Below are 23,218 nucleotides of genomic sequence, written 5' to 3' on the forward strand. Positions count from 1 at the left end.
TTCTGAGGTGGGGGGTGGAAGAGGTGTGAATATTAATGTTTTGAGACCATATGCACGTACACAGACACACACACACACACACACACACACCTTCATATGCTTCCATGTCCGATTGTTATCTGATGTGCTCTTTGCTGTTTCTTCGATCTGTGTCATTTATTTAACTGTGACCATAATGAAGACATTCTTTGGTGCTTCGTTTAACATTTTATATAGAAGATATATAAACACATACACGCACACACCACCCATGTGAGCTTCTGGTACCATGGAAACAGATACAATATCCATAACTGTGCCTTATTTAACAGATTTCTGTCTCTCGTGGCAGAGTTGTGTAGCTGTGTGTGGATGTGCCATCGTTGAGACAGTGTCTGTTTAGAGATTTAGGGAGACACTTTAGAGTATTGATGACCTTAATCCCTCGAATGGAAAGATTGAGTTTTGCAGCACAGCTTTCCTGCAGGAAGGTCTTGGCTCTCCCCAGAGACGCGGCATCAATTATTGACCAAAAGTAGATGCCGTTTTGGTGTGTGTGTGTGTGTTTCCTAGGCACGTATGGGGGTCTATTTGCTCACAGAAGCTTTTCTTTGTTGATAAACTGTAGGGCGTATAGGTTTGCTCAGACGTATATTCTGTACTGCTTATTTTATGCATGATGTCCATATGTGCTGATATTGGGGTTGTAAAAAACTTTCAACCATTTCAATAAGCTTGAGTTTCTACTGCTATACAGGAAGCATTTTTACTTCCGTAACCCATTCATTTATGTGTGATTGTGCCTTTCCAGTGTCCTGGCACTTGTTAGGTAACTAGTTGCACATCATCAATTATAGTGTGTAAGATTTAATTCAATAATTAAGAGGAAAACACTGTTTTCAGCATTGATCCCATTCGAGAATCATATACCACTGCAGCAGTTCCTACAGAAGACAGCACTGATCACGCTGGCATTCTCATAAATCACACACCTTACAACACCTCTTCACTGATAGAGATGTGTTTGCAAATCAAGACAGACCAGCAATCATGTTTCTATCCGAGCAATCATGCTTTCCATCCCCCTGCCACCTGGTCTTATCCGACAGCCAATCATGGAGCCAGACAGCAGTTTCCGTGGCGACAGGATCTGTTCAGAGAAAGCTTTTGAGGTCCCTGGACCCCTGCGTGCCTCATAACGAAGGACTTCCTTTGTGAATAAGACTGAGACTGGTAGAAGAGGAAAATTAGGATCTGAGATTGAAGGCATTCGTCACAGAGAAACGTTCAACTTCCAGCATGTTGATTCATGAGTCAGTGTGGAATCGATTCTCAAATGAAGCTTCTGATTCGATATAATGAATGAATGAGCAAATTCATTAATGACATACAGTGTCACATTTGGGCTTTCCTGAAAACCTTTTCCTGCAACGGTATCAAATTGAAATGTCGAGATGTTGTCCGAGATGTAACTTTTTACAGTAAAGAAGAAGAAGAAGAGAAGAAGCATTAATTTGTCACATGCACACTCAAGCACAGTGAAATTCCTCCTCTGCATTTAACCCATTTGAAGGAGTGAACACACACACACCCAGAGGAGTGAGCAGCCATGCTACAGCGCCTGGGGAGCAGTTGGGGCTAGGTTCCTTGCTCAAGGCCACGCCATGTTAACCTAACCGCATGTCTTTGAACTGTGGAGAAAACCGGAGCACCCAGAGGAAGCCCACACAGACACAAGGAGAACATGCAAACTCCACATAGAAAGGCCCACGTTGGCCACCGGGCTCGAACCCACAACCTTCTTGCTGTGAGGTAACCGTGCTAACCATGACACTACCGTGCCAGTATAGCTACAGTCGTGCAGATATTTCATTTAAAAATTCTTCTGAATTCATCATATACACATTACGCAGAACGGGAGAAACTTTTGAACTTCTGATGTATGTGAACTTTTAAACGATTTTTTTTTTTTTTTTACAAAGAGCAACATGTTGTCAGTTTTATGCTTCGGATACCGAGTTCCATTTTCAGGTTCTCTGTCCATCTGAGATTCTCGTAAGCACAAACTCTCAAGAACAAGATATTTTTTATGATTTCTAGGAACTCAAGGTCATTTTTTGGCTAGCTATGATTTTTGGCATCGGTCTGTCCATTCATGCGTCAGTGTTTTGAGCTTCTCATTAGCGCGATATCTCAAGAATGAGTGGCTGAAGGATTTATATGGGCTGATCACTGTAACAAGCACACAAACTGATACTGTCTGTCTGTCTGTCTGTTTGTTGCTGTCCTGGCAGTTGAGGGTCAGCAATCCAGGAAGCTATCAACTAACTTCCCTGAATTCTCTTGGGTGATTATAGCACACCAGAGGGACCCAAACCCTCATCTGGTGGTAGGTACATATACACATTTATGGGCAATTTAGAGTAGCCAATCGACCTAGCCTGCATGTCTTTGGACTGTGGGGGAAACCGGAGCACCTGGAGGAAACCCATGCAGACAGGGGGAGAACATGCAAACTCCACATAGAAAAGCCCCCGTCAGCCACTGGGCTCGAACCTAGGACCTTCTTGCTGTGAGGCGATAGTGTTAACCACTACACCACCGTGCCGCCCACACAAACTGATTAGGTACTTAAAAATGGATTGAAACAGGGTCAAAGTCACAGCAAGGTCAAATATCTGAAGTAGTTTCTTTTCAACAGCTTCCTTCATGTTTGAGGTATATATTTTTAAGGGTATTTCAGGGATACAATTTAATTCCAAGAAGCATTCGGCTTGGTCATGGAGGCATCTCTGTTGATACGACTGGTGTTGAGCTTGACTTGATTATATCTGTCTTGTGTTTAAGTTTCTCTTTTATATTTATATGTTGCATGCACATAACAGGGGGTGGCACGGTGGTGTAGTGGTTATGTTGCCTCACAGCAAGAAGGTCCTGGGTTCAAGCCCAGGAGCTGGCGAGGGCCTTTCTGTGTGGAGTTTGCATGTTCTCCTCATGCCTGTGTGGGTTTCCTCCGAGTGCTCCGGTTTCCCCCACAGTCCAAAGACATGCGGGTTAGGCTAATTGGTGGCGCTAAATTGACCGTAGGTGTGAATGTGAGTGTGAATGGTTGTTTGTCTCTGTGTTACCCCTTTTCAACCAAATCAGTTCCAGGGCTGGTTCGGGGCCAGTGCTGGTGCTGGTTCACAACTCGTTCAACTTGCGAGCCAGCTGAGAACCAGTTTGCTTTTCCATAGCTCGCAGTGCTAAGGGAAGCTATGTCATTATGTTGCTGTATACATCAGTTATGTCGTTGTATACGTCAGTTACATCGCTACGTTTGCATAAACCTTGGCGCGAATATCGAAGCAAAAACAACACTGAAGAAGCAGCAGCAGCAACAACAACAATAATAATAATGGATGACTTCGCGTTTGTACAGATGCTGCTTCTTGTTGCTTAAAAATGGCGATCTTTCACGGTCTTGTTATTGTTGTTGGTCTTAACAACTCCGCCCGCCCGCTGACATAAGCGGTTCTTTCCTCTGGCCCAGCAGAGAGTTGGTGCTAGCGTGGAACCGGTTTTTCTGGCCCCAGAGCCAGTTCTTTGTCAGTGGAAACAGAAAACCCGGTTCCAAACTAAGCACTGGCCCCGAACCAGCCCTAGAACTGCTTTGGTGGAAAAAGGGCATATGTCAGCCCTGCAATAACCTGATGACTTGTCTAGGGTGTACCCCGCCTTTCGCCCATAGTCAGCTGGGATAGGCTCCAGCTTGCCTGCGACCCTGTAGAACATGATATGCAGCTACAGATGATGGATGGATGGATGCACATAACAGTTTTCCCATTATGTCATAGCACTTTATATAATGAAGTGCTATGGAAGTGCACTTTTTCACCTGGACTTTCATACAGAATGCATTAATCTATATTTAACAATTATTCACTGAAGGCAAGGTGAATATTGGTGAATAATAACCGAGATGAAGTCGAGGTTATTATTTAAGTTATTCCACGAAATCGAGTCGTACATGAGCTGATAGCCGACGAGGCGCGTAGCACCAAGTTGGCTATAAGCCATGTATGACAAGATTGAGTGGAATAACTTTTGTTATATCCACATTTACTGGATTTTGAGAAACAGAGCATTTCTATTTTTATTTTTTGCAAATTCGATAAATAAAAACTTTGTACAAAACGTCTGACAAAATCATTTCCGTTTAGAATGTAAACAAACTGGTGTAATGACAGTAGCAATTTGTGAAAAATGCTATAATAATAATAATTCTTGAAAAATAAAAAAGATACCTTCTTACCATCAAATACTTTTATTCCATACTTTGTTGCTTTTTCTTTTTGTATTTTTTGAGGTTTTGTTTTTGAGTAGAGTTTTTATTTCATCCTCAGTTGGTTCAGCAACACGCGCCGCCATTTTGTTTTTCTCTACTCACAGTACTGTATATGAGCTGATAGCCGAGTAGTAGAGGAGCCAATCAGAGCATACGATTGCTCATATCCAGTGAACGTGGATAGAATAAACACTGATATTCACTGAGCCTGAGGCGGATAATTGTCGCAGTATAAATACACAGGTGGTTATTTAAAAAAGAAATTGTATTCAAGAAAAAAATAATTTATTTCAGTCTTCAAAAGCGGCATGCAAATGTAATAACGGTGTGGCGCAGACTTGTGTGACTTATCTATGCCAACTCACATAAAATACTTTGTTTTGAAACAGATAAAATAAATCACAATCCCACCTTACCTTTGAATAGTTTTAGACCAAACTTCGTAGCATCTGTAGTGCTTTTAGGAACAGCATTTTCTTTCATAATCTGTAATTCTTCCTCACTTGCGGTGACGAAGCGATTGGCCGCCATTTTGCCGAGTCGCTCGAGGTGATTATTGAGAAATAATCTGAATCTCTCAACCAATCAGCACACGCGATTTCCTATAATCATCTCCGTGCTTATAGTAAACTGTGATATGCTGCTTTTTTCACATAAAATACAACATCCACAACAATTCATCCTAAACAAAGAATCAGAAAGTGGGTGAGGTGGTCAGAATTTACTGACAGTTGGAGTAGGTGGAGCTTAAAACCTTTGTATGATGAAAATACTACTTTAATACCCATGAGATTTTTCTTTATGTCGAGGTTGGAGGATCTGCATAAATGTTAATATGTAGAATACTTTGCATAAATAGATAAAGCACACTGTCACGGTGTTATGTTCATTCTTATTCTTGCATTTCATACAGTGTCTTGCCAAAGTATTCATCCCCTTTTGCGTTTCTCCTATTTTCTTGCATTACAAGCTGGAATTAAAATGGATTTTTGGAGGGTTAGCACCATTTGATTTACACAACATGCCTACCACTTTAAAAGTGAAAATTGTTTTTATTGTGACACAAGCAATAATTAAGATGAAAAAACAGAACTCTGGAGTGTGCATAGGTATTCACCCCCTTTCGTATGAAACCCCTAAATAAGAGCTGGTCCAACCAATTCACTTCATAAGTCACATAATTAGTTGATTAAGATCCATCTATGTGCAATCAAAGTGTCACATGATCGGTCACATGATGTCTGTAGAAATCAACCTGTTCTGGAAGGACCCTGACTCTGCAACATTACAAAGCAAGCAACATGAGAACCAAGGAGCCTCCAAACAGGTCAGAGACAAAGTTGTGGAGAAGTATAGATCAGGGTTAGGTTATAAAAAATATCCCAAACTTTGAATATCCCAGGGAGCACCATTAAATCCATTATAGCAAAATGGAAAGAATTTGGCACCACTACAAACCTGACAAGAGAAGGCTGCCCACCAAAACTCACAGACCGGGCAAGGAGGGCATTAATCAGAGATGCAACAAAGACACCAAAGATAACACTGAAGGAGCTGCAAAGATCCACAGCGGAGATGGGAGTATCTGTCCATAGGACCACTTTAAGCCGTACACTCCACAGAGTGGGACTTTATGGAAGAGTGGCCAGAAAAAAACCCATTGCTTAAGAAAACACATTTGGAGTTTGCCCAACAGCATATGGCAGACCCCCCAAACACATGGAAGAAGATTCTCTGGTCAAATGAGACTAAAATTGATCTTTTTGACCATCATAAGAAATGCCATGTGTGGCGCAAACCCAACACCCTGAGAACATCATTCCAACAGTGAAGCATGGTGGTGGCAGCATCATGCTGTGGGGATGTTTTTCATCTGCAGGGACAGGAAAGCTGGTCAGGACTGAAGGAAAGATGGATGGCACTAAATGCAGGGCCAGAGGTTTGAGACTGGGACGAAGGTTCATGTTCCAGCAGGACAATGACCCTAAACATACTGCTAAAGCTACACTGGAATGGTTTAAAGGGAAACATTTAAATTTCTTGGAATGGCATAGTCAAAGCCTAGCCTGGGAAATCCCATGCTGCTTTGCACAATTGTTCCGATCTGAAAAGACAGCATGGAAACTATGGTCTAAAGGCTCGCCTGAGTTAGGGAGCCAATCAGAGAGTGGGGAGGGGTGGAAAGACGGTGATGCGTACTACTCAACAAACGGAAGCTTGTAGTTTATTTGGGACTGTTTACGGATCACATTTAACATGTCGGTGAGCGATACGAACCAAACTTTCGATCAAGCTTTAGACACTGTTCTGAATAGTTTAGAGCGAAAGTTTGTTTTAAAAAACTCTTTCCTTCTCTTCTTCGTCACTCTAACTACGTCACCGGGTACAACTGCCATGATTGGCCATGGGCTACGTATACGCCAAATGATAGACATTCGCAACGTCCAGTAAACGGCCGTTGACAATCGTAAACCACACCTCCCCTACGAGAAATTCAATAGGCGGATTCCAGACCATATTTCACTTGTGATATGGTCTGGTGTTAACCAGACTAGTCAAAGCCTAGACCTTCATCCAATTGGGAAGCTGTGGCATAACTTGAAGATTGCTGTACACCAATGCAACCCATCTAACTAGAAGGAGTTGGAGCAGTTTTGCCTTGAGGAATGGGCAAAAATCCCAGTGGCTAGATATGCTCAGCTAATAGAGACACACCCCAAGAGACTTGCAGTTGTAATTGCAGCAAAAGGTGGCTCTACAAAGTATTGACTTTTTTTTTTGGGGGGGGGGGGGGTGAATGCCTGTGCACACTCTAGATTTCTGTTTTTTCATCTTAATTATTGTTTGTATCACAATAAAACAACAATTTGTACCTTTAAAGTTGCGGGCATGTTGTGTAAATCAAATGGCGCTAACGCCCCCAAAATCCATTTAAATTCCAGCTTATAATGCGACAAAGCAGGACAAACACCAAAGGGGGATGAATATTTTTGCAAGACACTATAAGTGCATTTCTGTCATGCATCCAAGGTTTTCCAAGAATGTGCTCTGTAAGCAGTTTATACCCAACCCATAACATCTACTATTCCAAATCCACCACTGATCGATCTTATAATTTTGCTTGTTACAGCAAAATTGGGGCGGCACGGTGGTGTAATGGTTAGCGCTGTCGCCTCACAGCAAGAAGGTCCGGGTTCGAGCCCCGTGGCCGGCGAGGGCCTTTCTGTGTGGAGTTTGCATGTTCTCCCCGTGTCCGTGTGGGTTTCCTCCAGGTGCTCCGGTTTCCCCCACAGTCCAAAGACATGCAGGTTAGGTTAACTGGTGACTCTAAATTGACCGTAGGTGTGAATGTGAGTGTGAATGGTTGTCTGTGTCTATGTGTCAGCCCTGTGATGACCTGGCGACTTGTCCAGGGTGTACCCCGCCTTTCGCCCGTAGTCAGCTGGGATAGGCTCCAACTTGCCTGCAACCCTGTAGGACAGGATAAAGTGGCTAGAGATAATGAGATGATAAATAAATAAATAAAAGGAAGCTAGTATTATTCATTTTAAAACAAAAAATCTGAAAAGGTGATTCCAGTCACTGGGATATTCTCTCCATCTCTTGTTTGCACTCCGATCTGTGCACACGCCTGCCATCAGGAGGATTCACAAGCATGAAAGGCTTTATTGTATTGTGTTTTATTGTATTGCTTCTATAAACATCATTTCTATTGCCAGTTCCTGAAGATACATTAGTTGACTGGTCATACATTTTTTGAAAATCTCTTGTTGTTGTATATAATTTGTATGTCGAAGAGTGGCATTAGCTTCTATTCTCCATGTTTCCATTTCTTTGAGTTGCATGGTCTGTTTTTGTCTTTTGTATCTCTTATATAACTTCCATGTTATTCATAATTTGCTGCTTGATATCTTGTTTGAATTCAAAAAAATTCTTCCCTCTTTAAAGTCGAGTCAAGTCAACTTTATTGTCAAATATGCTATACATGCTCGACATACAGCACAGATGAAATATCAGTCCTCTCTGACCCACGGTGCAAACAGGCAATGCAATAAATAAAAATAGAATAATTGAAAAAAACAAACAATATAAACAGTATAAACACTCTAGATAGGAACTAAACATAGACTAAACACTCAAACAATATAAACAGTATAAATAAACAGTATAAACATTAGATAAGAACAAGACATAGACTAAACACTCAGACAATATAAACAGTGTAAACACTAGATAAGAACTACACACAGACTAAACACTAGATATGAACTAGACGTTGACTAAACACTCATATATATGTGACGCCTCACCAAATCCAGGGACACATGTCGGCCGAAACGAATCCGAGATAATCGCAAAAGAAGCATTTTTTTTTTTTCGAAATTTGTGATTTTTGTTTTTTTCCATCATGTGCAAGTTAAGATCTTGAAGAATGCAATCAGTATTTCAGATAATAGATTCTTTTGTTGGAAAAGCTTACATTTTTTGTTGCAAATTGTCTCGTTTTTGTCAGGACTGTAGCCTGCTGGGGGGTGTGGGTAAATTACCATATGGGCCATTCACATGATGATTTAAGTCTTTTTTTTTTTTTCGCGAATCAGCTGTATGATACGAGCTGAGCTCGTGGCTACTTAAGCTGCATACAGGCATGTAATTTCACTATGGAATGAGGAAGCTAAACAGAGCGCAGAGGAGCTGAAACACCGCGAAGCAAACAGACACACGGTATTTACATCGGAGACCACCATTTCTAGCAAAAAAAACGCAACCAAAAGGAAGCTAGGATTACATTCCATCGGAGGCATTGGTGTGTGCAAGGCGCCGTTTCTCTTTCTGATGGGGTAAGTTTATTAATCTAAGGCTGTGTGGTTATTTTTGCATGTAACGGAGAGTGTTGTGGTTTGGTTAAGCCTAGGTCACAACCAGACATATGATTTTTTTGGCCGTGCAATTTTTGGCGTTTCCCAAATCGCTGCGTTTTTTTTTTTTTTTTGTTCATGGAGAAAGACGCGCGTTGGATGTAATTTTGTCTTGCAACCTGAAAAAAACGTAAGCGCCCGTAGAGTTTGTTTGACATGACAAAGAACCTCTGCGGCCGGTCTGCGGCTCGAAAATCAGCACATCACACGTGCGCTCTCGTGCGTTTCACACGCGCCCTCCGTGCGTTTCTTGCGTTTTTTGCATGTAGACCGACTGTAGGAGCGCGTACCGTACGGCCGGTTGTGACCGAGGCTTTACATGAAACTAGTGTTGTGTTAGTTGTGTCATCATCGTGCTATCTTTCTTACGGTGTGAGTAATTTTTCAACCACAAAACGTTAAAGTATACTTTAGGACTTATTTTTGTACTTCATAATTGTGTTGGGCATACTTTGCATGGAAGGAAAATTGACGTAGTGATCTTTGTTTACATGAAAGTAGCATCGTGCTAGCTAGTAGGGGGTAGGGCTTTCCTTAATGTCATGCAAATGAGCACCATTATGTGCCCGCCCTACACCCAGAGTAGCTGAGATGGAAAACTTTGAGGGCGATTTTCTCCCTTTTCTGTTTTAAGAAGTATACACTTTCAAAAGGCCACACATTCTTCAAATATTGTCAGATCTCCACATGGAAGGCATCATTGGAAAGCTTAGAAACTGTACTTTCTGAATCTGTCAATAACTCAAAATGCCCCCGGGGCAGACATGTCTCCCTGGATTCTGGATTTGGGGCACATATATATATATATATATATATATATATATATATATATATATACACACACACAGGTTCAAATAAGGGCAATTCCATGTAAATGTCAACCTCACCATGCAAAAATAAAGCAACATGTAATACATCAAAACCACTCCCAGAGATATCACCTAGGCCTGTATTTTACAGATGTGAATAAGTTGAACCAATTTGTAACCAACCTAATATGTCACTGTCAGTCTTTCTTTCTTATAATGTAAAACCCAAGCTAAAATCAACTTTGATCATGTACAATTCTATATTATTCCCACAAGCCACAGAAATGTATGCTAAAATCCACAAAACAGCAAAACAATAGCCATCCTAAATATTATTTAAGAACTTTGATAGTTTTAGCTGATATTTAGAGAGTTTTTCAAAGGGTTATGGTGGTTAAATTGCTGATTTTCTAAACATATGCCATGTCTATTTCAGACGCGTCACGTCCATAACGGAATTTCGTCACATCCATAACGCTGACTTTTCCTTCCGAAACTCTGCATGAAATACAAAATATTTTAAACAAAGATTTTTTTAATATTCACCTTGGACCCCTCTATCAAATGGATATCTCCATTTCGACATTAGATTTACAATTTCACAGAGTTTGATAAAAATGTACAGTCACCCAAGAAAAGTGATACTTTTTCTGTCACATCCATAACGCATCTTTTATTGGCATTTTCTGGCATGCCCTAGATGTACTATGGGAATTGTTCTTGTTCTATCACTTCTCCAGTATGGTACAGCCTTAAAATATGCAACACCTGTTTAAATACTGGGAGACAATAAAACATGCACTGGGTCATTTGTTGCCATTTTGAGTTCAAGTGTCACGTCCATAACGCTGGAATTGCTCATAACCAAACAGTCAAGGGCACTTGAGGTATAGCAGGTAAACATGAAACATGAAATAAGCAGTAAATCCTACAAAGGTGCACTATGTAGGATTTAGGGGAATCTCTTAGCAGAACTGGAATATAATATTCATAACTATGTTTTCATTAGTGCATAATTAGGTTCTGAAGTGTCCTTGAGCAAGGCATCTAACACCCAACTGCTCCCCAGGCTGATCTGGATATGTTATTTGTCGCTCTGGGTGAGAGTGTGTGCTAAATGCCATTAATGTCATGTCATGTAATATAATGTAATAATTACCTGTAACTATGAATCATTGTGTTTTCATAAGCTTAGAATTATATCTACATACAGAGTGGGTACACTTCCATGGAGCCACCATGTTGCGATGCTACAGTAGCCCAGAACGGACAAACCTCAAGAGAGTGGCTTCTGTGTTTTGCATTTTTTATAAGGGTTGTTTTACAATCAGGGTTTACTTTTCGGGTCCACAAGAGTCCAAAAATCAAACCTCAGATTTTTGTGTTTTTCTGCTGCCAGAAATGACCTTTTGAAATGGAAATGAACTGTGTAGAATTTCAGAGTTACAGGTCATATACTGCGCGTGTTACTTATGGTGAGAAGACAGCATATAGTGTATTTCTAAAACTGACCACCTTTCTTATAGTCCACAAGAGGAAGGGATACAAAGAGATAAACTGTTGAAATGGATGCGATTTTAAGTACAAATTTTCAAGTCCATATTGTGCAGCGATGTTTGGACATGGTGGTAACTGTAATGACAACTGAAGTGGTGACGATCCTTGTGGTTTTTCGGAGAGGACACTTTTTGACAGACTCACATTTCAACCACATGTGAAGCTCCGCTGCAAATGTGTCTCGCATCTGTTTCAAGTCCTGTTTTTTTACTGTGTAACAACAGAGTATTCTGTTTCAAAAGAGACAAATATCCATCCATCCATTATCTGTAGCCGTTTATCCTGTACAGGGTCGCCGGCAAGCTGGAGCCTATCCCAGCTGACTATGGGTGAAAGGCAGGGTACACCCTGGACAAGTCGCCAGGTCATCACAGGGCAAGAGACAAATGTTTTCTTCAAAAATCATTTACAACCTCATCATATGGTCAGTGATTTCCAGACAGGATGTTTTTGATGGACAAAGGATCCTGTCAGAGGCACTTAGTTTACAAAAACATGTAACTTTCACTTAAATATCTTTCAACTGTGAATGAAAGTACAGTATACGTCCTAAACCAAAACGTAGTTAGTGCTAAAAAAAAAAATGCAATTCTGAATTTCACCAGTAAAATCTAAGTGTAAGAGTTAAAGTAGAATTAAATGAAATCACCACAAGGTCAAAGCTGAGCCCGCATTTGACTCTTACAGACATATTTATAAGACCTTATAAGAGACATTAGTGCTGTAAGTGGGGCTGTAGGTGTGTCCCTGTAAAATAAGGGAGAAGAAACTCCAGCATGTACCGTGGTGCTTGAAAGTTTGTGAACCCTTTAGAATGTTCTATATTTCTATATTCATAAATATGACCTAAAACATCATCAGATTTTCACACAAGTCCTAAAAGTAGATAAAGAGAACCCAGTTAAACAAATAAGACAAAAATATTATATTTGGTCATTTATTTACTGAGGAAAATGATCCAATATTACATATCTATGAGTGGCAAAAGTATGTGAACCTTTGCTTTCAGTATCTGGTGTGACCCCCTTGTGCAGCAATAACTGCAACTAAGCGTTTCCGGTAACTGTTGATCAGTCCTGCACACCGGCTTAGAGGAATTTTAGCCCATTCCTCTGTACAGAACAGCTTCAACTCTGGGATGTTGGTGGGTTTCCTCACATGAACTGGTCGCTTCAGGTCCTTCCACAACATTTTGACTGGATTTAGGTCAGGACTTTGACTTGGCCATTCCAAAACATTAACTTCATTCTTCTTTAACCATTCTTTGGTAGAATGACTTGTGTGCTTAGGGTCGTTGTCTTGCTGCATGATCCACCTTCTCTTGAGATTCAGTTCATGGACAGATGTCCTGATATTTTCCTTTAGAATTCGCTGGTATAATTCAGAATTCATTGTTCCATCAATGATTAAAGTCAGGACTTAGGTTGACATGGGGCCGCCTTGTGCTGAGGTGCCCTTGAGCAAGGTACCTAACCCCTGACTGCTCCCCGGGTGCTGTGTGTAGCTGCCCACTGCTCTGGGTGTGTGTGCGCGTGTGTTCACTGCTTCAGATGGGTTAAATGCAGAGGATGAATTTCACTGTGCTTGAAGTGTGCATGTGACAAATAAAGGTTTCTTCTTTCTTCTAAATGATGGCAAGCTGTCCTGGCCCAGATGCAGCAAAACAGGCCCAAACCATGATACTACCACCACCATGTTTCACAGATGGGATAAGGTTCTTAGGCTGGAATGCAGTGTTTTCCTTTCTCCAAACATAGCGCTTCTCATTTAAACCAAAAAGTTCTATTTTGGTCTCATCCGTCCACAAAACATTTTTCCAATAGCCTTCTGGCTTGTCCACGTGATCTTTAGCAAACTGCAGACGAGCAGCAATAATCTTTTTGGAGAGCAGTGGCTTTCTCCCTGCAACCCTGCCATGCACACCATTGTTATTTAGTGTTCTCCTAATGGTGGACTCATAAACATTAACATTAGTCAATGTGAGAGAGGCCTTCAGTTGCTTAGAAGTTACCCTGGGGTCCTTTGTGACCTCGCCAACTATTACACACCTTGCTCTTGGAGTGATCTTTGTTGGTCGACCACTCCTGGGGAGGGTAACAGTGGTCTTGAATTTCCTCCATTTGTACACAATCTGTCTGAATGTGGATTGGTGGAGTCCAAACTCTTTAGAGATTGTTTTGTAACCTTTTCCAGCCTGATGAGCATCAACAACGCTTTTTCTGAGGTCCTCAGAAATCTCCTTTGTTTGTGCCATGATACACTTCCACAAATGTGTTGTGAAGATCAGTCTGTGATAGATCCCTGTTCTTTAAATAAAACAGGGGGCCCACTCACACCTGATTGTCATCCCATTGATTGAAAACACCTGACTCTAATTTCACTTTCAAATTAACTGCTAATCCTAGAGGTTCACATACTTTTGCTACTCACAGATATGTAATATTGGATCATTTTCCTCAATAAATAAATGACCAAGTATCATATTTTTGTCTCATTTGTTTAACTGGGTTCTCTTTATCTACTTTTAGGATTTGTGTGAAAATCTGATGATGTTTTAGGTCATATTTATGCAGAAATATAGAAAATTCTGAAGGGTTCACAAAGTTTCAAGCACCACTGTATATAGTGGACCTAGCTGCAAGAGTTAGTCGGTGTTATTCAAAAAGACAACCATGATTGTAAAACAGCCCTGAAGTGGCAGCATGAATCTGGAAGGAAGCACCAGAAGGAAGACAAAAGAAGAAGAAAGGAAGAAGAAATAAAATGAATGTGTTTGCTAGCACTGATTAACAAGTTTGAGAACTCAAATTTTGTAAAATGTAGGATTGTACTTATTATTTACCACAAGAAAAAGCAAGGGAGCGTGAATGTAAGTATTGGAAGTATGCTATGGGCACCTGACAGCCACCGTATGCTCTAATACCTGCTTGGAAAGTGAGGGGTAAGAGAGAGGAATTCAGTTTCTTCCAATCAAACGAATCCTACATAATGAACCTTTAAACCAAAGATTTACTTTTATAGTTCCGTCTTGAGTTCAGTGATCTGCTTGCTTATGTTTTCGAGATCTCACATGCTGCCTTCAGATTCTTCTGTAAGACATGAATCTTTTCCCAGTTTGTCCTGTGTCCGTCTACTTTATTCTCTCAGTTAGCATAAATTTAATATTTAAATAATATTGGCTGGCTTTGAATGGTCTATCAGATATATTCCATTCAGCTATCATGATGTTGAACGAGTCGAAGATGAGTGCTAGCTGAATGGAATATATCTGATAAACCACGAAAGAAAGCTATTATTATTATTATTATTATTATTATTATGGGCAGCACGGTGGTGTAGTGGTTAGCGCTGTCGCCTCACAGCAAGAAGGTCCGGGTTTGAGCCCCGTGGCCGATGAGGGCCTTTCTGTGCGGAGTTTGCATGTCCTCCTCGTGTCCGCGTGGGTTTCCTCCGGGTGCTCCGGTTTCCCCCACAGTCCAAAGACATGCAGGTTAGGTTAACTGGTGACTCTAAATTGACCGTAGGTGTGAATGTGAGTGTGAATGGTTGTCTGTATCTATGTGTCAGCCCTGTGATGACCTGGCGACTTGTCCAGGGTGTACCCTGCCTTTCGCCCGTAGTCAGCTGGGATAGGCTCCAGCTTGCTTGCGACCCTGTAGAACAGGATAAAGCAGCTAGAGATAATGAGATGAGATTATTATTATTATTATTATTATTATTATACATACACTCTCTTTATATCATCATTATCGAAGGCCAATGCTAGCTTACCTGTGACTTGGTGCTGTTAGCGTGGTAGTCCAGTTACCTTCCAGCTGGTGTAGTGTTAGGGAAGGCCAATGCTAGCACAGTCAAGCCGAATATTATTATTATTTTCCCTGTGTAATTTACTTAGTTACTTTTAAAATCAACATCGACAACTACACACAACGGAACGACCTGGCAGCCAAAATTCTCTCAAAATCTTCCGCCTTTAACAAAGCAAACCTCGCGGCCATGTCTGTTTACAAACTGTCAGTCACTTGCTAGCATGGAAGTTTTACATCTCTGATGTGACTCTTTTCCAGTTTTTCAATGTCCGTTGGTATGTTTTTCTCTTTTAAATATGCGTGAAGAATATATAATGAAGTTTTGATAATCTTTTGGGTGTTCAGCGCATCTTCAGTTTCAGTTTTCAGTTTATTTATTCAGTGCTTAAACCTAGCTGTAGCACTGAATTAGCCTCGTCTTCTGTCTTTCCCAGCAGACAAAGAAATGATTCTGCACATGAGAAGCAGAAAAGTTTTGTCATTGGAACTTCGCATGAGCTCTGACTTGTGATGTCATGTTGTCCTGACAATGTGCAATAATGTAACAATATTGCATGCTCATTCTCCATTGGGTAGAGTGGCGTAATACATGGAGGATAAGTGGCATGATAACAATATTGCATGCTATCGATAAACCCACTAGAAGGGAATAGAATACATGTTTTTATCTCATGGAAAAAGTGGCCCATATGTATAATAATTAAATATTTTGAATTTAGAGGGGTTTAAATACACTGACTACTGAAGGCTAAGCGTTCAACCTGCCAACTTGCTCTGTAGCCAACTGGAAGCCCATCTCTTAACAATGTTGTTGTTTTAAAATCGAAAATGCTGGTTTGGTATATCCATTTCTCTGAATTATGAAAGACCAGATCAGTATTTAATGTCTGGATATTAGTTTTCACGTCTGCATAATTTTGTTGCATTGCATTTTATTCTTGTTGTAATTTTGCCATCCATCTCTGTTGACATTCATATTTACAGGGTAAGCCCTATGTGTTTGATCGAGTTCTTCCTCCAAACACAACCCAAGGGCTGGTGTACGATGCCTGCGCTAAACAGATCGTCAAAGGTACGATGAACTGAAAATAAATGATTGATTGTTTTTCTTAGAAATGTGACATGTACCAATGTATTGTATGATGTATCACAATATCCTATATACAGTATTTCTATCATCGATACTTCTTTGATCAAACTCTTTTGGACAAATTTGACAGAGTCGTGTGAACGCCTGTATGCTTTTCAATCTTAGCATTCTTACCATTTCACCAGACAAGAATTCCATGCAGTAATGATACACGTCAATAAACTATAAATAGTCGAATAAGAAGCAGCAGATAGGTGGCAAATTAAAGGAAAAAAACTAGTTGCCTTGTTATACTGTAGAAGGCATTGTGCTGGCATGGTTTGAGTCCATTTGGTCTTTGAGAAGGAAGCGTCAGCAGGTCTCAACACAGTTTAATACATACTGTATGGGAGATTTTGGAATGATGTGTTAGACAACACTCTCTACCTACATCTACGGAGGAAAATCTTTTGGAAGAACAATGTCCATCCCTCCAGTAGAATTCCAGAGACAGTACAAATCTGTGCCGAGGCATATTAAAGCTGTGGGTTGTAGTAACCCAACACCTTAGTAAGATAGTTTTTCCTTTAATATGTCACCCATTGGTATGTAGTTAACAGTGTCTACTAACAGATAATTGAGATTAAATTTGGCTCATTTTCTCATCCGCTATGCAGATGTTCTTGATGGATACAACGGAACCATCTTTGCCTATGGCCAGACTTCATCAGGGAAGACCCATACCATGGAGGTAAGTAAAATGTTGGAGAAATAATGAGAAAATGTCTGTGTGTGTTATACTGCAACTGAGATTGACTCCATCTCATCTCATTATCTCTAGCCACTTTATCCTGTTCTACAGGGTTGCAGGCAAGCTGGAGCCTATCCCAGCTGACTACGGGCGAAAGGCGGGGTACACCCTGGACAAGTCGCCAGGTCATCACAGGGCTGATACATCGACACAGACAACCATTCACACTCACATTCACACCTACGGTCAATTTAGAGTCACCAGTTAACCTAACCTGCATGTCTTTGGACTGTGGGGGAAACCGGAGCACCCGGAAGAAACCCATGCAGACACGGGGAGAACATGCAAACTTCACACAGAAAGGCCCTCGCTGGCCACAGGGCTCGAACCCAGACCTTCTTGCTGTGAGGCGACAGCGCTAACCACTACACCACCGTGTCGCTAGATTGACTCCAATTAAATGAAATATTTGTCAATTGCAAAATACTGCCTCCAGTGAAATACTTGTGAATTGCAGGTGTTATTGTAGTAGGTCTGTATGGTCTATATTATATACTAGCAGGTTACCCTGCTATGTTGCCTGGGTTTTGCAAAATTCTGGGTTGCCCCCAGACTTCCATGTCAAATTTGGTAAAGATCTGTCGAGAAATGGTGATGTTGACCCAAGACAAACAAAAATCCAAACATCCACCTTCCAGGGGCCCACCGGTGAGCCCCTGGAGCCCATACATGAATTTTGTTTATATCTTCAAAATTCTGGGTCATCCCCGGACCTACTTGCCAAATTTGGTGAAAATCCGTCGAGAAATGGCGACGTTAGCTCAAGACAAACACACAAACTTTGCCGCATATTATATAGATAGTTTTCAGCTTACCATGTACCAGCTGTTATGAAGCTATGTAGTCTTAGCAATGCAATGCAAGCCCCAGTATGACTATTTCACGAATAAACAAAATTGTTGTTTCAGTCTATCACTCTCACTATCTCAAGATTAATGATCAGATCCTCAACGGGAGAAAGCCATTGGCATAATTTGTAAAAATGTCAAGTTGACATTTGCGAGGATCCTTGGCAATGTTTTAACTCTTGGCCTCACAACCACCTGAGTATAAGGCATGTTGATGATACAAACCACTGGCTTTGCTGTGATTGGAATTCCGGCTGCATTGTCCTTGAGTGAAACAAGCCATCTTGTTAAAACGGCAACATGCACTGTTAATAAGGTGAAGGTTCTTTTTAAAGCTAGACTGCCTTTCAGATTATTCAAGTGTAGGTCATAAAAAGAATTTTCCCGACACCCAATTACTTTTGTTTCGTGGACCGAAAGCTACTGAATTTGAATCACAGACTTCCAAGTTTATTAGTTTTTTTTTAAAGAACAATTAATGAATTTAGGGCCACGTGGCCCTAAATTCTCTGCTATTTTTTCCTGCTTCACCATGACCCAATTCCAGATTCCACATCATGCATCCTGTGGTGGGCTTTCCCCATTCACGCAAGGCATTGTGGGATACAAATTTGAAACAGGAGAGAAAAATGGAGGACGTGAATGAAACATGAAAGATCGATGACAGTAATGGAAAGTGAGAAGAAAAGATGTTATGTTGAGAAGGAAAGGAAACGCAAGACCAAGCTAATAAATATCGGCGGTCAGCAAGCACCTCGTTGTGATCAGCTGTTCGTTTAGTGACAGAATGATGTAACTGTAAGTGCACGGTCAAGGTAAACCTGTAGATGGCAGTATTGTAACACTGTGGGTGCCAGCTGCCGTAAAACCCAAAAGAAGAAGAAGATAAACCTGCGCATGCACACATGGACTTCCTCTGATTGCTTGACTGCACGAAGTGAGCAATTTCATGCACATTATTTGCTAGGGAATCCACTCAGATTAAATAAATTCCCAGCCACAGAATGGCCTGTTTTTTTTTTTTTTGAGACATTGCAGAAATAAACATATATCACAATGACCAAATTTCAGAGGGAAGTAAATTTCACCGATTGTATGAAATCGAAAGACCGTCTAGCTTTAAACAGATCTTGACCAAAATGAAGGACAGAACTTTCTATACTGCAGCTTAGTGCTGATGTTCGGTTGAAGACAGTGCTTGGTGGTGGGATGTTTTTCTTGGTGTAATCCTTGGTAAAGAGCTGTGCTGAAACCTTGGTGTACAGCAGGAAGTGCCAGTCTAGACTGGAGAATGGGGATTGTGGTTAAGGCTGTCTTTGGTGGTTGGAATGTAACATCAGCCTTTTAGTCCAGTGCTTTCCAAAGTGAGGTATATGAAGCATAGCCAAGGGGTCTGTGATGATTGATTTAAATTTTGCTACAGGGGAACTCGTAACCCATCATTACCAGTGTATTATCATGTATGTATTATTGGATTCCTTAGTTATTAGCCTGTTTGTTTGGTCACTTGATTTGGTTTCATGGCTATGGTGTTGAGGGCGGCACGGTGGTATAGTGGTTAGCACTGTCGCCTCACAGCAAGAAGGTTCTGGGTTTGAGCCCAGCAGTGGACGAGGGCCTTTCTGTGCGGAATTTGCATGTTCTCCCCGTGTCTGCCCGGGTTTCCTCTGGGTGCTCGTTTCCCCCGTAGTCCAAAGACATGCAGGTTAGGCTAATTGGTGGCTCTAATTTTGACCGTAGGTGTGAATATGAGTGTGAATGGTAGTTTGTCTCTTTGTGTCAGCCCTGTGATGACCTGGTGACTTGTCCAGGGTGTACCCCGCCTCTTGCCCATAGTCAGCTGGGATAGGCTCCAGCTTGCCTGTGACCCTGCACAGGATAAGCGGCTACAGATAATGGATGGATGGGCTATGGTGTTTTGCGATGGAGTTATTGTGAATGCTGAGCAGCTGATGTCACTCCCAGGTGGTTTTCCTGCCCCGCAGGCTTCCGCAATAGCCTCAGGATCAACCGTCATCCTGACCAGAATAAAAATTTTAATGAGCAGGAATTAATGAATGAAGGAAGGAAATTGCATGACCAGATTCTCGCTCATGTTTCATATATCGAGTGATATTCTGCAGTACAATCAGGAGGCCCTAACCTTAGTCCTGATTTAAATGATTTCAATTTACTCTTTACATCTCTGGCCTTTAAAAACACAGCCAGGGCGAAAATAACTACAAGGTGTGACTACCTCGCAGGGCTCACAATATGCCACATGATGAGTGCCAATCGGTCGCAGCTGTTTCCCTGGAAACGGACCACTTCTTTCATCAAGCTGACGATAGACTCAGATCTGTAGTTACTGCACAGTTTCACACACAGACCCAGATATGAACTAAATGAAAACATCTTGTATGTGCCATCTAAAAAAAAAAAATCATATTATATTGAAGGTGCCATAAACCAATCTGAATAGATTTTGTACTTTTTCTAAATGGGTGTAATGTTTTATTATGTTACAGTCAGTGAATGAAGAGGATATGACATTTGGAAATGATATTCCCTCTCGCTCTCATATGAAGTGGATTTTGTTTAATAAGAGATGAAATATGAGCCTCCTGGAGTCAAATACATATTTCTTGTCTCAGGATTTTACAGTGAAACCACATAAAATTGCAACGTACAAAAATCTTCTCTCTGCGTAGCATTTATCCATCTGTCTCTCAGTCGAGCCTCTTCATTCATTTTCATCTTTGTGTCCTTGATGATGATGATGATGATGATAATAATAATAATAATAATAATGTGCTATAGACATTGATTATATGTATTGCTTTTCATTTTTGATGTTTCATGGCTTTGTGAAATATTTCTGGTTCAGGAATATTGGCATCAATATAGAGATTGAAAAGTGAAAATAAAAATGAAATATATTAAATTAAATGTGTAGAGCGCAGGCCAAACTTCACTGAATTTTTATGGATTTTTCACCTCAGCTAATTAGATATTTAAAGGTGACATATTATACCCCTTTTCCATAAGTTCACACAGTTCTCTGAGGTCATAATGAAATGTCTGTGACATGCTTTGGTCAAAATACCATAAGAATAAAACCCCACAGCTCCCTTCTCACCCTGTCTAAACAGCCCTGTTCAAAACGGCTCATTTGAGTGCCTGTTCCTTTAAATGACAATGAGCCACTGCTCACCCCACCTATGGAATCAATTTTGTGCCAAAATGTTCATACAATACTTTTGAAATATCAAACAAAAACGACAACTCAAAATACAAAAAAACAAAAAAAAGTCAATTTTTTTTAGACTGGCAAACAAATTATTCGTGTAATCGTGCAAAATATCAGTCTGTTACTCTTCAGTAACCTTTTATTTTTGTTCCGCGGCTTTCTAAGTTTTGCTTAGCGTAATTTATTTTGGTTGCGATTCCAGCTTTCTCGTTTGCGCTCCCTGACTTTTTGCTTGCAGTTTTGGCACAAACTTCACGTGTGGGTGGGCTGTCCAGGAATGCATTCCCATTGGCTAACTTGTGTTTGACTGACAGCTACGCTCAGCCATTCCCTACTCGGATTCTGGCGGACTGTTTGACGAGTGGCCGATCCATTGACGGTAAACAAGGATCGAGTAGACTTCAGTGGCAACTATGATATTGAATTAATTCAACAAAGTGTAAGTACGGGACAAATGTGTTGTATGTGTTGCAGTAGTGCACATTATGCAGGCGTGTTTAACGTTAGCAAGACAGCTATTATATTGGGTAGTGGAGCTAAGGCTAACATTTGACTTGCCACAAAACACCTGCATAATGTGCACTACTGCAACACATACAACACATTTGTCCCATACTTACACTTTGTTGAATTAATTCAATATCATAGTCGCCACTGGAGTCTACTCGATCCTTGTTTACCGTCAATGGATCGGTCACTCGTCAAACAGTCCGCCAAAATCCGAGTAGGGAATGGCTGAGCGTAGCTGTCAGTCAAACACAAGTTAGCCAATGGGAATGCATTCCTGGACAGCCCACCCACACGTGAAGTTTGTGCCAAAACTGCAAGCAAAAAGTCAGGGAGCGCAAACGAGAAAGCTGGAATCGCAACCAAAATAAATTACGTCAAGCAAAACTGAGAAAGCCGCGAAACAAAAATAAAAGGTTTCTGAAGAGTAATAGATTGATATTTTGCACGATTACACGAATAATTTGTTTGCCAGTCTAAAAAAATTGACTTTTTTTTGTTTTTTTGTATTTTGATTTGTCGTTTTTGTTTGATATTTCAAAAGTATTGTATGAACATTTTGGCACAAAATTGATTCCATACCCCACCCCCCTCTTCTGCTGGCCGACCAGGTAGCACTTTTCTCATGAATATTCATTTGCAAAGGCAGTTCTCAATCCATGAGTGGAGATACTCAGATGAGGGGGTGGGATTATTCTAATGAGCTCCTCTTGTGACATTTATTTATTTCTTTATTTAGCTTTGCCATAGCAAGCTATATATATGTACATACATTATGGCTGGGAAACCACTACAGCTTGCGCCAATTACAGTGGCTCCATTGTACCGAATCTGCATGTCTTTGGACTGTGGGGGAAACTGGAGCACCCGAAGGAAACCCACGCAGACACGGGGAGAACATGCAAACTCCACACAGAAAGGCCCCTGTCGGCCACAAGGTTCGAACCCGGAACCTTTTTGCTGTGAGGCGACAGCGATAACCACTACACAGCTGTGCTGCCCTCTACACCACCGTGCCGCCCGAGAAAGGGGACATCAATCTCAACAGCTCGTTGAAGCACGTTTTCTGAAATTGGCAGAACAAAAGAAACTGACTGGGTGTCTTATTTCAGAGTTTGTGGGTTGGTAGGCACTCCAGATACCGAAAAGTGACTTTTTCATAATACGTCCATTTTAAATATTATTTGTTTACCTGCACGGACTGTTTTTCTGCTTCCACTTGCCCTCACACAGGGGAACCTCCATGACCCAGAGCGTAAGGGTATCATTCCTCGCATCGCTCAGGACATCTTCGACCACATTTACTCCATGGATGAGAACCTTGAGTTTCATATCAAGGTAACACAGACAAGCC

General features: G+C 41.0%; 1 protein-coding gene across 1 annotated transcript in view; it reads left to right on the forward strand.

Moving 5' to 3' along the window:
* Nucleotides 1–23,218, forward strand: part of kif5c (kinesin family member 5C) — a 152,566-nt gene that overhangs the window by 12,660 nt on the left and 116,688 nt on the right. The window contains 3 exon segments of the mRNA XM_060930522.1: nucleotides 16,385–16,472; nucleotides 17,147–17,220; nucleotides 23,098–23,202. Of these exon segments, the coding sequence (XP_060786505.1) occupies nucleotides 16,385–16,472; nucleotides 17,147–17,220; nucleotides 23,098–23,202 (267 nt within the window).

This window comes from Neoarius graeffei, chromosome 9 (genome assembly GCF_027579695.1).
Source record: "Neoarius graeffei isolate fNeoGra1 chromosome 9, fNeoGra1.pri, whole genome shotgun sequence".
NCBI classification, from domain to species: Eukaryota; Metazoa; Chordata; class Actinopteri; order Siluriformes; family Ariidae; genus Neoarius; species Neoarius graeffei.